The sequence below is a fragment of the Poromitra crassiceps genome (genome assembly GCF_964638095.1).
Source record: "Poromitra crassiceps genome assembly, chromosome: 18".
Lineage (NCBI taxonomy): Eukaryota > Metazoa > Chordata > Actinopteri > Beryciformes > Melamphaidae > Poromitra > Poromitra crassiceps.
In genome coordinates, this window is record NC_139636.1 from 19,479,779 (window position 1) to 19,492,031 (window position 12,253).

Consider the following 12,253-nt stretch of genomic DNA (forward strand, 5'->3'; position numbering starts at 1 on the left):
TAACAACAGCGATGAGGACTCACCTGTTGCACAAAAAGGTACCTGAATCGTTCAACCTTAATTATACTTTCTTATTAACATACTTTTTTTTAGATCATGTTCCTTGAATTAAAATATAGTATACTGTATATGCTACGATAGTAATTAAATTTCCCCAAGTTTATACGCTAATATTTCTTTTAAGAAACGTACAAAAAGGTAAAAATTAGATTTCTTCTCTTTGGGATAAACCTTTTTTGTGCAAGAGTGCGGCTCGCACAATGGAATCGTTCTCTGTACAAAAGCAGCTCTATACTGCCGCTCTCCTGGTTATTATTACCATAGCTCCATATGATAATGCAGTAGTGTTAGTTCCTTCCATGTCGCCACGACCAACCGTCCCACCTCTTTCTGTTTATTGATGATACACAGGGTCTGACCTTCCTCCAGTATCTTTGCAGATAAGACACATTTTTAGAACAGGGCGAAAACAGTGTGTTTGTGTGTTTGGTTGTTTTACACCTGGGTTGGGTTTCCCGAAAGCACACAAGAGTAACATCACTTTGTCTTTTGCTGTTCTGATGAAAATGGAGAGTCATGGAATCTCCATTAGAAACCAGTCAAGATGTCGAATGGAACCCCTGATGGAGCCAGTGGCATAAGATGATGATGATATGAGTGTCAGGGTGCGTTTGGGAAAGCCAACCCAGGTAGATTCAGATGTGCAGTGTGTCTATGGCTGCATTGTCACTGTCCCATTTACAGCTAACTACTGTCGACACATGTTTTATTTTTCACAAGCAGCAGTGAAAAGGCAGTCATCATCCTCCTTGTGTTTCTCCTCACTAAGTCACATTGTTTGGCTCCAAGACACACGTGCAGAATTCTGTTTAGAGACTTCCCATCAAATACCTTCCATGTTGTCTGTTAATCAGCTAGCAAAGGCCATGTGTGTGTGTGTGTGTGTGTGTGTGTGTGTGTGTGTGTGTGTGTGTGTGTGTGTGTGTGCGTGCGTGTGTGCGTGCGTGTGTGTGTTATTCCTTGATGAGTCGATAGATGTGGTGCTGTGCTCCGTGCTCGTTGTTGGACACCTCAAACACACACGCCATGCACAGCAGGGTCTCCTGAGTGTCTCTGTTGCTCACCACCTAGACACACGCACGCACGCAAAGAAAGAAAGAAAGACAGAAAGAAGGGATGGTCAAGTGTTGCATTCATGTGTCCTCAAACAAACACGGCATCTTCTCACAAAGGATGACCGCCCGTGTGAAGTATTCAATATTATCGTCTTTCAGTGGAATCATATCGTGATGATATGAAGATATTTTAATATTGTGACACATTTCTTCTGTCTGAATTGATGATGAATTTTACTTAAAAACTCTCAAAAACTGACGATGGTAGGAATATTCTTTGAAAATTTCAGTTTTGTTTTACATTACACCTAACATTATCATTCGGGTTCAATGAGATGAACATTCATTTGATTTAACATGATTTTGCATAGGACACAGGATATTCCCTTCTGTGTCTCACCGCTGTGTGACAGGTGCCAGGTGTTGGAGGGCACACTCTCTCATGCCTTCTGGTTCTGCCCTTCACTAACGGGATTCTGGGCCAACATCTTTGACTTGTACTCTAAGGCAGGGGTGGGCAACTATTTTTCATGGGGGGCCACATGAGAAATCCAGATTGTTGCCGGGGGCCGAACAAATATTGTCATGCCGTAACCCAGGGATGGGCAACTTTGATGATAGAGAGGGCCACAAAAAAAGTCCTCGCTACCAGATTTTGCTGAGGGCTGAACGGCGCCAGCGCGAAAAAATTGGGGCATTTGAAGCCAGGTTTAGAGGAATAACTCATTTTAAATTAACAGTTGTGATGTCATTATTCAGTCTTAACCACCAATATTTGATCCTTTTCTCACTCACTCCTATGTCACCACACTCTCCCTGCAGGGCTTGAAATTAACTTTTTTCACCACCTGCCAATATGGCTGCTAGATTTTAAAGTTACCAGCCAATTAGAATTTCCACTATCCAAAATGTTTTTCTTGAAATAAACCAGAATATGAGTGGGGTAATTTAAGCATAAGTATCAGTAAGTGGCCGGGATTCTCAAAGCCTGTGTTGAGGGTCACACGAACATGCACTCTTGAAGCTAAATAAATCCAAAACCAACAAGTTAATTATTTAAATTTCTACCTCAATGTAGAATAGCCATTTCTTACACATGAGATTACTTTTGGCCTTTTAGTCATAAAGATTATTGAAAGATATTCCATATTCCAGACTGAAATGCTATAACAGAAGAATATTGGCCAGAATGACATGAACATTTGGACACTTATTCAGCGGGTATCTTGCATGTTGCGTTCAGGTGCACTGTAAAAAAAAAAAAAAAAAAAAAAAAAAATTGCAATTCCATCGCGGGCCACACAGGGGGCCGTATGTTGCCCATGTGTGCTTTATAGTAACGTTCAGTCATAACTCATTTATAATTAAGCCCATAGTTATTGAACTAATCATGTACAAAACACACACACAGTCACATATTTTATATACTGTATATGTTGTAAGCCTAATTTTTGCCATCACAGCTGCTTTTTACATGTATGGGATAATACAGGCTAATAAAGTCAATTAGCTACAGAAGCTAATGTTCACATTCAGTCCTTGTATATTTCTCTCATGTGTTCATCATTCCTTTCCTCCTCTGTGTGTGTGTGATTGAGAAATGAGATGCAGGTGGTGTTCATCCTAATTGGCCTGGTCAGGTGTCAGATTGCTGCTGGCTGATTGGCTGGTGGAGAGCATTTAAGCCAGCTGATGCCATCCTGTCGCCCCTTGCTCTCCTCATTCCCAACGATGATGGCTGCTGTGCTGACTGCTGTGTTCTGTCAGGTAGGAACTGTGTGTAGACCTACTTTAGTAGTTCTGCAGAACTTTATTAAGATGTGTCTTTATCTTGGTAGACCTGTGCAGTCTAAACTGTAAATAGTTACCTTCCAGATCTACACTTTTGTACACTGTAAATAACACTTACCCAAGTAGCAGAAAGTAGGGGGAGAAGCCCTTTAGTTTTTTGTAACATTTTCTCATGTTTATTTTGTAGGAGCATATAGGTAAGAGCTGTGTCTCATTTAATCCATCATTTTCTTTTCTTAGGTAAATTTAAGGTTGGGGATTAGTTTGATTGGTTAGTTGTGTTGGGGCCATGCTGTGCTCTGAAACTAAACCTGCTACTTGTGAGCTTGTGATGGTGGTTTGGCTGATCATCCTTGGGAGTGGGAAGAGTGGGGGCACTTTTGTGTTGCGGTCCGGTTCCCCGAGGCCGGTTCCTAACATAATTGGGTGCTCGTCTGCGTTTCTCATTCGTCAGCACGTCGTCTGTGAGTGTGTGTGTATATATATATTTTATATGTTTGTCTGGTGGGCAGTCTTTGTGCAGGTGGTAAATGGTGTTAGTCAAGGTGCCTTTGCATGGAGCTGAGGAAGCTCATGGTGGTAAAGCTGGTGGAGATGTTTGTTGGAGGAGGAGCCGGTCAGAAGGGACCAGTAAGACTGAGGAGGGGCGTGACAAGGCAGGGCCGTCAGTAGCACCGTTTCTCCTCTTTCTGTGTAGACTGCTACCCTACAAGAGTCTCCGTACATAGACTTGCCTGTCACTCTGACTCCCAAGCCGTCTAAATCAGCGATACAGACGTATTTACAAGTGTCACAGAAACATTTCAAAGCCACATATTGAGAAGGGTTCATAGCTTCTCGACGTCGGGGTTAGAAAGCTTGTCGCTGCTCATAAATGCCTCTTTTCATCTGAAGTCTGTGCTGGTGATATTTTTTACCAAGCTTTCGGCCAGAGTGGCGCTGTTGAGCGCTCTGACGGCTGGGAGCTCTATCCTGGAAAAAATATCACCAGCACAGACTTCAGATGAAAAGAGGCATTTATGAGCAGCGTCGAGCTTTCTAACCCCGACGTCGAGAAGCGATGAACCCTTCTTCTCAATATGTGGCTTTGAAATGTTTCTGTGACACTTGTAAATACGTCTGTATCACTGATTTAGACGGCTTGGGAGTCAGAGTCACAGGCAAGTCTATGTACGGAGACTCTTGTAGGGTAGCATAGTCTACACAGAAAGAGGAGAAACGGTGCTCCTGACGGCCCTGCCTTGTCACGCCCCTCCTCAGTCTTACTGGTCCCCTCTGACCGGCTCCTCCTCCAACAAACCTCTCTCTCCACCAGCTTTACCACCATGAGCTTCCTCAGCTCCATGCACACCATTTACCACCTGCACAAAGACTGCCCACCAGACAAACATATAAAATATATATATATATATATACTCAGATGACGTGCTGACTAACGAGAAAAGCGGCCGAGCCCCCAATTATGTTAGGAACTGGCCTCGGGGAACGGGACCGCAACACAAGTGCCCCCACTCTTCCCACTCCCAAGGATGATCAGCCAAACCACCATCACAAGTTCACAAGTCGCAGGTTTAGTTTCAGAGCACAGCATGGCCCCAACAACAAACTAATCCCCAACCTTAAAGGTACCAAAGAAAAGGATGGATTAAATAAAAGACAGCTCTCACCTATAAGCTCCTACAAAATAAACATGAGAAAATGTTACAAAAAACTAAAGGGCTTCTCCCTCCTACTTTACTTGGGTAAGTTGTTAGTGTACGAAAGTGTAGAGCTGGAAGTAGGTATTTACAGTTTAGACTGCACAGGTCCACTATGATAACACATCTTCAAGTTCTGAAGAACTAAGTTGGCCTACACAGTTCCTACCTGACAGAACACAGCAAAGAGTCATCATAGTTGGGAATTAGAAGTACAATGAGTGGACTCATAGTTCATAATAGAGAGAAGTGTCTGCACATCCACTATGCAAACCAGGTGCTAGACTAACAAAGCTATACGTTGAAAAGAAAAAAGTCTGCACTCTGGAGCATACTTAAGACTTGGAGTTTATTGATAACGTTTCGGTTCAACAACCTTCATCAGAAAGGACTCATAGTTCAATCACACACTGAGGAAAGGAATGATGTGAACACATGACAAAGACTGAAACGGTTTAATTCTGTAGCTAATTGAGTTTTGCATGATAACCCCAAACATATTATTTCACCAACTTCCTGTTCCGATGAATGGGTTTGGGGATGCCATCCCTTGCTGTCATTGCCAACGATGATGGCTGCTCTGCTGACTCTTTGTTCTGTCAGGTGAGGTAGGAACTGTGTGGGCCTACTTTAGTAGTTCTTTAGAACTTTTAGATCTGTCCTTGTCTAGGTAGACTTGTGCAGTCTAAAATGTAAATAGCTACCTTCCAGATCTATACTTTTTTACACAAAATAACTCTTACCAAGTAGCAGAAAGTAGGAGGGAGAAGCCCTTTAGTTTTGTAACATTTTCTCATGTTTATTTTGTAGGAGCTTATAGGTGAGAGCTGTGTCTATTTATTTTTTTAATCCATCCTTTTCTTAAGTATAAGGTTGGCGATTAGTTTGATTTGTTGATGTTGGGGCCATGCTGTGCTCTGAAACTAAACCTGCTACTTGTGATGGTGGTTTGGCTGATCATCTTTGGGAGTGGGAAGAGTGGGGGCACTTTTGTGTTGCCGTCCCCTTCCCCGAGGCCGGTTCCTAACATAATAGGGGGTCGCCCGCTTTTCTCGTTAGTCAGCACGTCATCTGTGTGTGTGTATATATAGATATATATCTATATATCTATATATCTATAAATAATATGTTTGTCTGGTGGGCAGTCTTTGTGCAGGTGGTAAATGGTGTTAGTCAAGGTGCCTTTGCATGGAGCTGAGGAAGCTCATGGTGGTAAAGCTGGTGGAGATGTTTGTTGGAGGAGGAGCCGGTCAGAGGGGACCAGTAAGACTGAGGAGGGGCATGACAAGGCAGGGCCATCAGTAGCACCATTTCTCCTTTCTGTGTAGACTATGCTACCCTACAAGAGTCCCGTCTCCGTACATAGACTTGCCTGTGACTCTGACTCCCAAGCCGTCTAAATCAGTGATAGACGTATGTACAAGTGTCACAGAAACATTTCAAAGCCACATATTGAGAAGAGTTCATAGCTTCTCGACGTCTGGGTTAGAAAGCTCGACGCTGCTCATAAATGCCTCTTTTAATCTGAAGTCTGTGCTGGTGATATTTTTTCCGGGTTAGAGCTCTCAGCCATCACAGCGCCACTCTGGCCAAAGGCTCAGTAAAAAATATCACCAGCGCAGACTTCAGATGAAAAGAGGCATTTATGAGCAGCGTCGAGCTTTCTAACCCCGATGTCGAGAAGCTATGAACTCTTCTTCTCAATATGTGGCTTTGAAATGTTTCTGTGACACTTGTAAATACGTCTGTATCGCTGATTTAGACAGCTTGGGAGTCAGAGTGACAGGCAAGTCTATGTACGGAGACTCTTGTAGGGTAGCAGTCTACACAGAAAGAGGAGAAACTGTGCTACTGACGGCCCTGCCTTGTCACGCCCCTCCTCAGTCTTACTGGTCCCCTCTGACCGGCTCCTCCTCCAACAAACATCTCCACCAGCTTTACCACCATGAGCTTCCTCAGCTCCATGCAAAGGCACCTTGACTAACACCATTTACCACCTGCACAAAGACTGCCCACCAGACAAACATATAAAATATATATATACACACACACTCCCAGACGACGTGCTGACGAATGAGAAAAGCAGACGAGCACCCAATTATGTTAGGAACCGGCCTCGGGGAACCGGACCGCAACACAAAAGTGCCCCCACTCTTCCCACTCCCAAGGATGATCAGCCAAACCACCATCACAAGTTCACAAGTAGCAGGTTTAGTTTCAGAGCACAGCATGGCCCCAACACAACTAACCAATCAAACTAATCCCCAACCTTAAATTTACCTAAGAAAAGAAAATGATGGATTAAATAAGAGACACAGCTCTTACCTATAAGCTCCTACAAAATAAACATGAGAAAATGTTACAAAAAACTAAAGGGCTTCTCCCCCTACTTTCTGCTACTTGGGTAAGTGTTATTTACAGTGTACAAAAGTGTAGATCTGGAAGGTAACTATTTACAGTTTAGACTGCACAGGTCTACCAAGATAAAGACACATCTTAATAAAGTTCTGCAGAACTATTAAAGTAGGTCTACACACAGTTCCTACCTGACAGAACACAGCAGTCAGCACAGCAGCCATCATCATTGGGAATGAGGAGAGCAAGGAGCGACAGGATGGCATCAGCTGGCTTAAATGCTCTCCACCAGCCAATCAGCCAGCAGCAATCTGACACCTGACCAGGCCAATTAGGATGAACACCACCTGCATCTCATTTCTCAATCACACACACACAGAGGAGGAAAGGAATGATGAACACATGAGAGAAATATACAAGGACTGAATGTGAACATTAGCTTCTGTAGCTAATTGAGTTTATAATGACTCAGAGCTTGGGACACCTTGTATATTAGCCTGTATTATCCCATACATGTAAAAAGCAGCTGTGATGGCAAAAATTAGGCTTACAACATATACAGTATATAAAATATGTGACTGTGTGTGTGTTTTGTACATGATTAGTTCATTAACTATGGGCTTAATTATAAATGAGTTATGACTGAACGTTACTATAAAGCACACATGGGCAACATACGGCCCCCTGTGTGGCCCGCGATGGAATTGCAAAAAAACAGTGCACCTGAACGCAACATGCAAGCAAGATACCTGCTGAATAAGTGTCCAAATGTTCATGTCATTCTGGCCAATATTCTTCTGTTATAGCATTTCAGTCTGGAATATGGAATATCTTTCAATAATCTTTATGACTAAAAGGCCAAAAGTAATCTCATGTGTAAGAAATGGCTGTTCTACATTGAGGTAGAAATTTAAATAATTAACTTGTTGGTTTTGGATTTATTTAGCTTCAAGAGTGCATGTTCGTGTGACCCTCAACACAGGCTTTGAGAATCCCGGCCACTTATTGATACTTATGCTTAAATTAACCCACTCATATTCTGGTTTGTTTCAAGAAAAACATTTCGGATAGTGGAAATTCTAATTGGCTGGTAACTTTAAAATCTAGCAGCCATATTGGCAGGTGGTGAAAAAAGTTAATTTCAAGCCCTGCAGGGAGAGTGTGGTGACATAGGAGTGAGTGAGAAAAGGATCAAATATTGGTGGTTAAGACTGAATAATGACATCACAACTGTTAATTTAAAATGAGTTATTCCTCTAAACCTGGCTTCAAATGCCCCAATTCTTTCGCGCTGGCGCCGTTCAGCCCTCAGCAAAATCTGGTAGCGAGGACTTTTTTTGTGGCCCTCTCTATCATCAAAGTTGCCCATCCCTGGGTTACGGCATGACAATATTTGTTCGGCCCCCGGCAACAATCTGGATTTCTCATGTGGCCCCCCATGAAAAATAGTTGCCCACCCCTGTGTTAGAGGGTACACACAGGAGAATACTGTCACAGAGGACTAAGAGATGATTTACCATCTAAGGCCTACAAAATTGCCCTTCAACCGGAGGCAGAACTTGCCATCTTCGGCTGCTCCAGAGTCCTCTTTGAACTTTCCTACAGCTGTGCAACAGTCTCTGACACAGGGAACAACTGTTGCCAAAAAACGATTTCTGAAGGAATGGAAATCCTCTTCTTCACCCTCTTTTCAACTGTGGTTGATGGACATGACCTCTGTTATACAGATGGAGAGACTTAGGTTCATGAGGACCAATTCACTTAAAACGTTTTCAACCATTTCTAACATACCTTGATGAGGTTAGGGGAGACGGGTGACTCGCCTGGCCAGTTTCTCACAATCCCCTTATGTGGGACTTCAGGCATAATATCTCTCACAAGCACATAAGCATCTTATGTGGCTGGTAATTATGATGTAGTATTGAATTTTGATAATATGTATGTTTTTGTTTTTGTTTTATTTTACTGTGTCTGAGCGTGTTTGTCTTTCTGTATATTGTTCTGAACATTTTTAAATAAAATATTGGGGGGAAAAACATGATTTTGCATAGGGACTACATGAACCATATTGTTTGTCATATGTATTGATATTGAAAAATCCTTATGATTATCATTGATTTCACCCATATCATCCAGCCCTAGTATGAATGCAGGCATGCATGCACATGCACACGCGCGCGCACGCACGCACGCACGCACGCACGCACGCACGCACGCACGCACGCACACACACACACACACACACACACACACACACACACACACACACACACACACACACACACACACACACACACACACACACACACACAGCGTGGGCGTCCTCACCAGCAGAATAGTGAAGTTCTCCAGCACACTGTTCATCATGTACTTCTCAGGCAGGTGTTTGAGTTTGTGGATGAAGTTGATCATGTATTCGCACATCGGAGAGCGATTGATCCTGTAGGCGAAGCGGCCATTTTCAAACCTCGCATACTCCGTCTGAGGGGGGTGGGGTGGGGGGGTGGGGGGGTGGGTGAGGACAGTCAGCATGAATGAAAACTAAGCACAAACAGGGTGCCAAAGCCACGCCCTCTCCTGGGTTCGGCATACAAGAGATTTCATTTCCCATTCATTTTTCGTTTCATAAAATGCTTGTAAAACTATTTTTATAAGCATTTTATGAAACGTCTACGTCTATGCTGTACAGTTACAATGATGTCATATTGAAAACGGCGACTTTCAAGCAGCATACGGAAGGTTTTCTCTGTGTCTGTTCAGGCATGGTAGCTATCCCAGGTAGCTATCCCAGGAGAGAGCTAGCAGACCGCGGCTGTTTAGACCAGACAGTGTGAGTGTATTTCTCTAGCTCACCTCCACCTTCTCGACCACCTGCTTGCCGAAGGAGCAGACCTTGGTGGAGCAGGTGATGGTCATGTTCTCCGAGCTCTCGTACTGGCTGCTCACGCCGTAGAAGGCCGCCGGGTCGTCCTGCACGTTGTAGTTCAGGTCCGCCTGGCAACACAGAGAGCAACCACACCATCCACATCAGTATCACTGACAGGCATCAGCGACCCGGGAAGAACATGGAAATGTGTCAGAAAAGCAGTAAATAGTAGGAGAAATCTGTACAAAAACTCAATAAAGCTGAATAATCAATTACCACAGAAACAACAGGGATTGAAGGAACGTTTGAGATGGACCACTACCTAATTTCTGCCACCAAACTGAGCTTACAGCACCCTCTGCTGGTAGCTCGATCACTAGTTAGACCAGACTCTTCTTAATCTCACAACAAAACTAAAATGGCAAAAATATATATACAAAACAGCAGCAACGACATGGACAGTCCATCTGCTCACACAACATAAACAGGACAGACATCCAAAATAACACAATTCAAAGGCTTAGAATAATTATCACAATTATCAACAATTGTTTGTTGGAGTAAAGCAGTCGTCCTCCTTATAAATCATTGTGTCAATCAGTGCGGCAAAACTAAAAACTAGTTATAAGCAGGACAGAGGAAATTCCCCAGTGGAAACAGAATTAAACCTTTAGCAATATTTTTGAGACGAACAGGAAGCTGCTGCAGATGGCAGACATCACCCCGGCCACGTCTGCCTCACCCTGTGACTTGCGCTCTCATTGGCTGTAGCATGGCTCTCAGACACGGCCACATAGTGACTTGCGCTCTCATTGGCTGTAGCATGGCTCTCAGACACGCTCTCATTGGCTGTAGCATGGCTCTCAGACACGGCCACATATTTAGCCTGCTACAGTAGATATCTGTCGCGCGTTTGACTCATCGGCGAGCTCCACGCTCGCGTCTTTGCACAGCACTGTTCACACATGGCAATCGAGCGCAGATTCGCGAGCATCGAGTATTGCATAGTGTGAACTTAGCTTTAGATGGACAGACACACACAGGAGAGAGAGGGGAGAGAGAGCGAGAGAGAGAGAGAGGGGGGGAGAGAGAGAGAGAGAGAGAGATGGAGAGGGGAGAGAGAGAGATGGAGAGGGAGAGAGAGGGGGGGGGGGGGAGAGAGAGAGAGAGAGATGGAGAGGGGAGAGAGAGAGATGGAGAGGGAGAGAGAGACGGGGGGGAGAGAGAGAGCAACCTGTGAGTCAGAAGGCGAGCAGGTGTTCAAACAAAGCCGCTGTGCTTTCATCAGCCCACCACCTCCGTATCCCAGGTGGAAAGGCACAACACACACACACACACACACACACCTCACACGACACACACACACACACACAAACACACACACACACACACCTCACCAGACACACACACATACACACACACCTCACCAGACACACACACACACACACCTCACACGACACACACCTGTAAATGCAGACAAAGAGATGGCGCTGAGCGGAAAAATACAGGAGGAACTAACTAGCGGACTGCACACTTGTCGCCTCGCCTGTCGATTACCAACCACACATTGTATGTTCAGACTGACCATAAATCACAAGTCAATATGGCTGGATTTTAGTTGGCCTGATGGTAGGCTTATCAGCTACTACACACAGGGAGACAAATGTAAGATATGTTAAGATATTTTTTATGCTACTGGCGTTCGATTTAAGGCCAGTTTAACAACCAGAATAAAGAACAAAAATCTGGACAGTATATTTCTGATTGAACATAGTTAAAGGATAAGGCTGATGTTTTTTCATGCTTTGCTGAACAAATCCTATGAAATCTAGAAAAGCAACAATGTGTTTGCTCTACTCCCGTTTACTTTCTGACCTTCAATTTTGAGCTAAATACATTGAAATACAGCTCATAAAGACGGATTTAAATTTAAAAATTGCAAACTGTTGCCACGAAAAATCAGGCTGTTGTAGTTATTACCAAATCAAATTCAAATGGGAACACATTCTTCATTGCACCGGAGACTATTTGTGGTGCTACGGAAGTACTTTCCTGAGATCGTTAACGTGTTTACAGCCGTCTTATTAATAAGTTGTTTGTGGAGAAAGTTGGCCGGTCCGGTGCATGGCGATCATGATGAAATATGCTGCCCAGAGCAACAGCATGGCTCTGTCATGGCTCTGTTTTTAATAGTTTTAATACAGTGGAGTTCTATCATGGCTGCTGCTGGGACATGGCTTTATTGGGCACCGGCTACATGGACGAGACTTGCTGCCAAAACAATATTTTCATAGGATTTGTTGACAGTAAGCAAGCCACTAACAAAAACACCAGCCTTATCTTTTAATGAAACTTCTGTGATGAAAACGAATAGTAGATTGTATTAACCTTGTTCTATATTAATCTTGTTAGTCTGATGCATGTGACCA

General features: G+C 43.7%; 1 protein-coding gene across 1 annotated transcript in view; it reads right to left on the reverse strand.

Annotated features, from left to right (window-relative positions):
• Positions 1–742: 742 nt before the first annotated feature.
• Positions 743–12,253, reverse strand: part of tead1a (TEA domain family member 1a) — a gene marked incomplete at its 5' end in the record, with an annotated part of 31,805 nt that continues 20,294 nt past the window's right edge. The window contains 3 exons of the mRNA XM_083654902.1: positions 743–1,127; positions 9,287–9,439; positions 9,812–9,952. Of these exons, the coding sequence (XP_083511028.1) occupies positions 1,014–1,127; positions 9,287–9,439; positions 9,812–9,952 (408 nt within the window). The 3' untranslated portion in view covers positions 743–1,013. The remainder of the gene's footprint in view (positions 1,128–9,286; positions 9,440–9,811; positions 9,953–12,253) is intronic.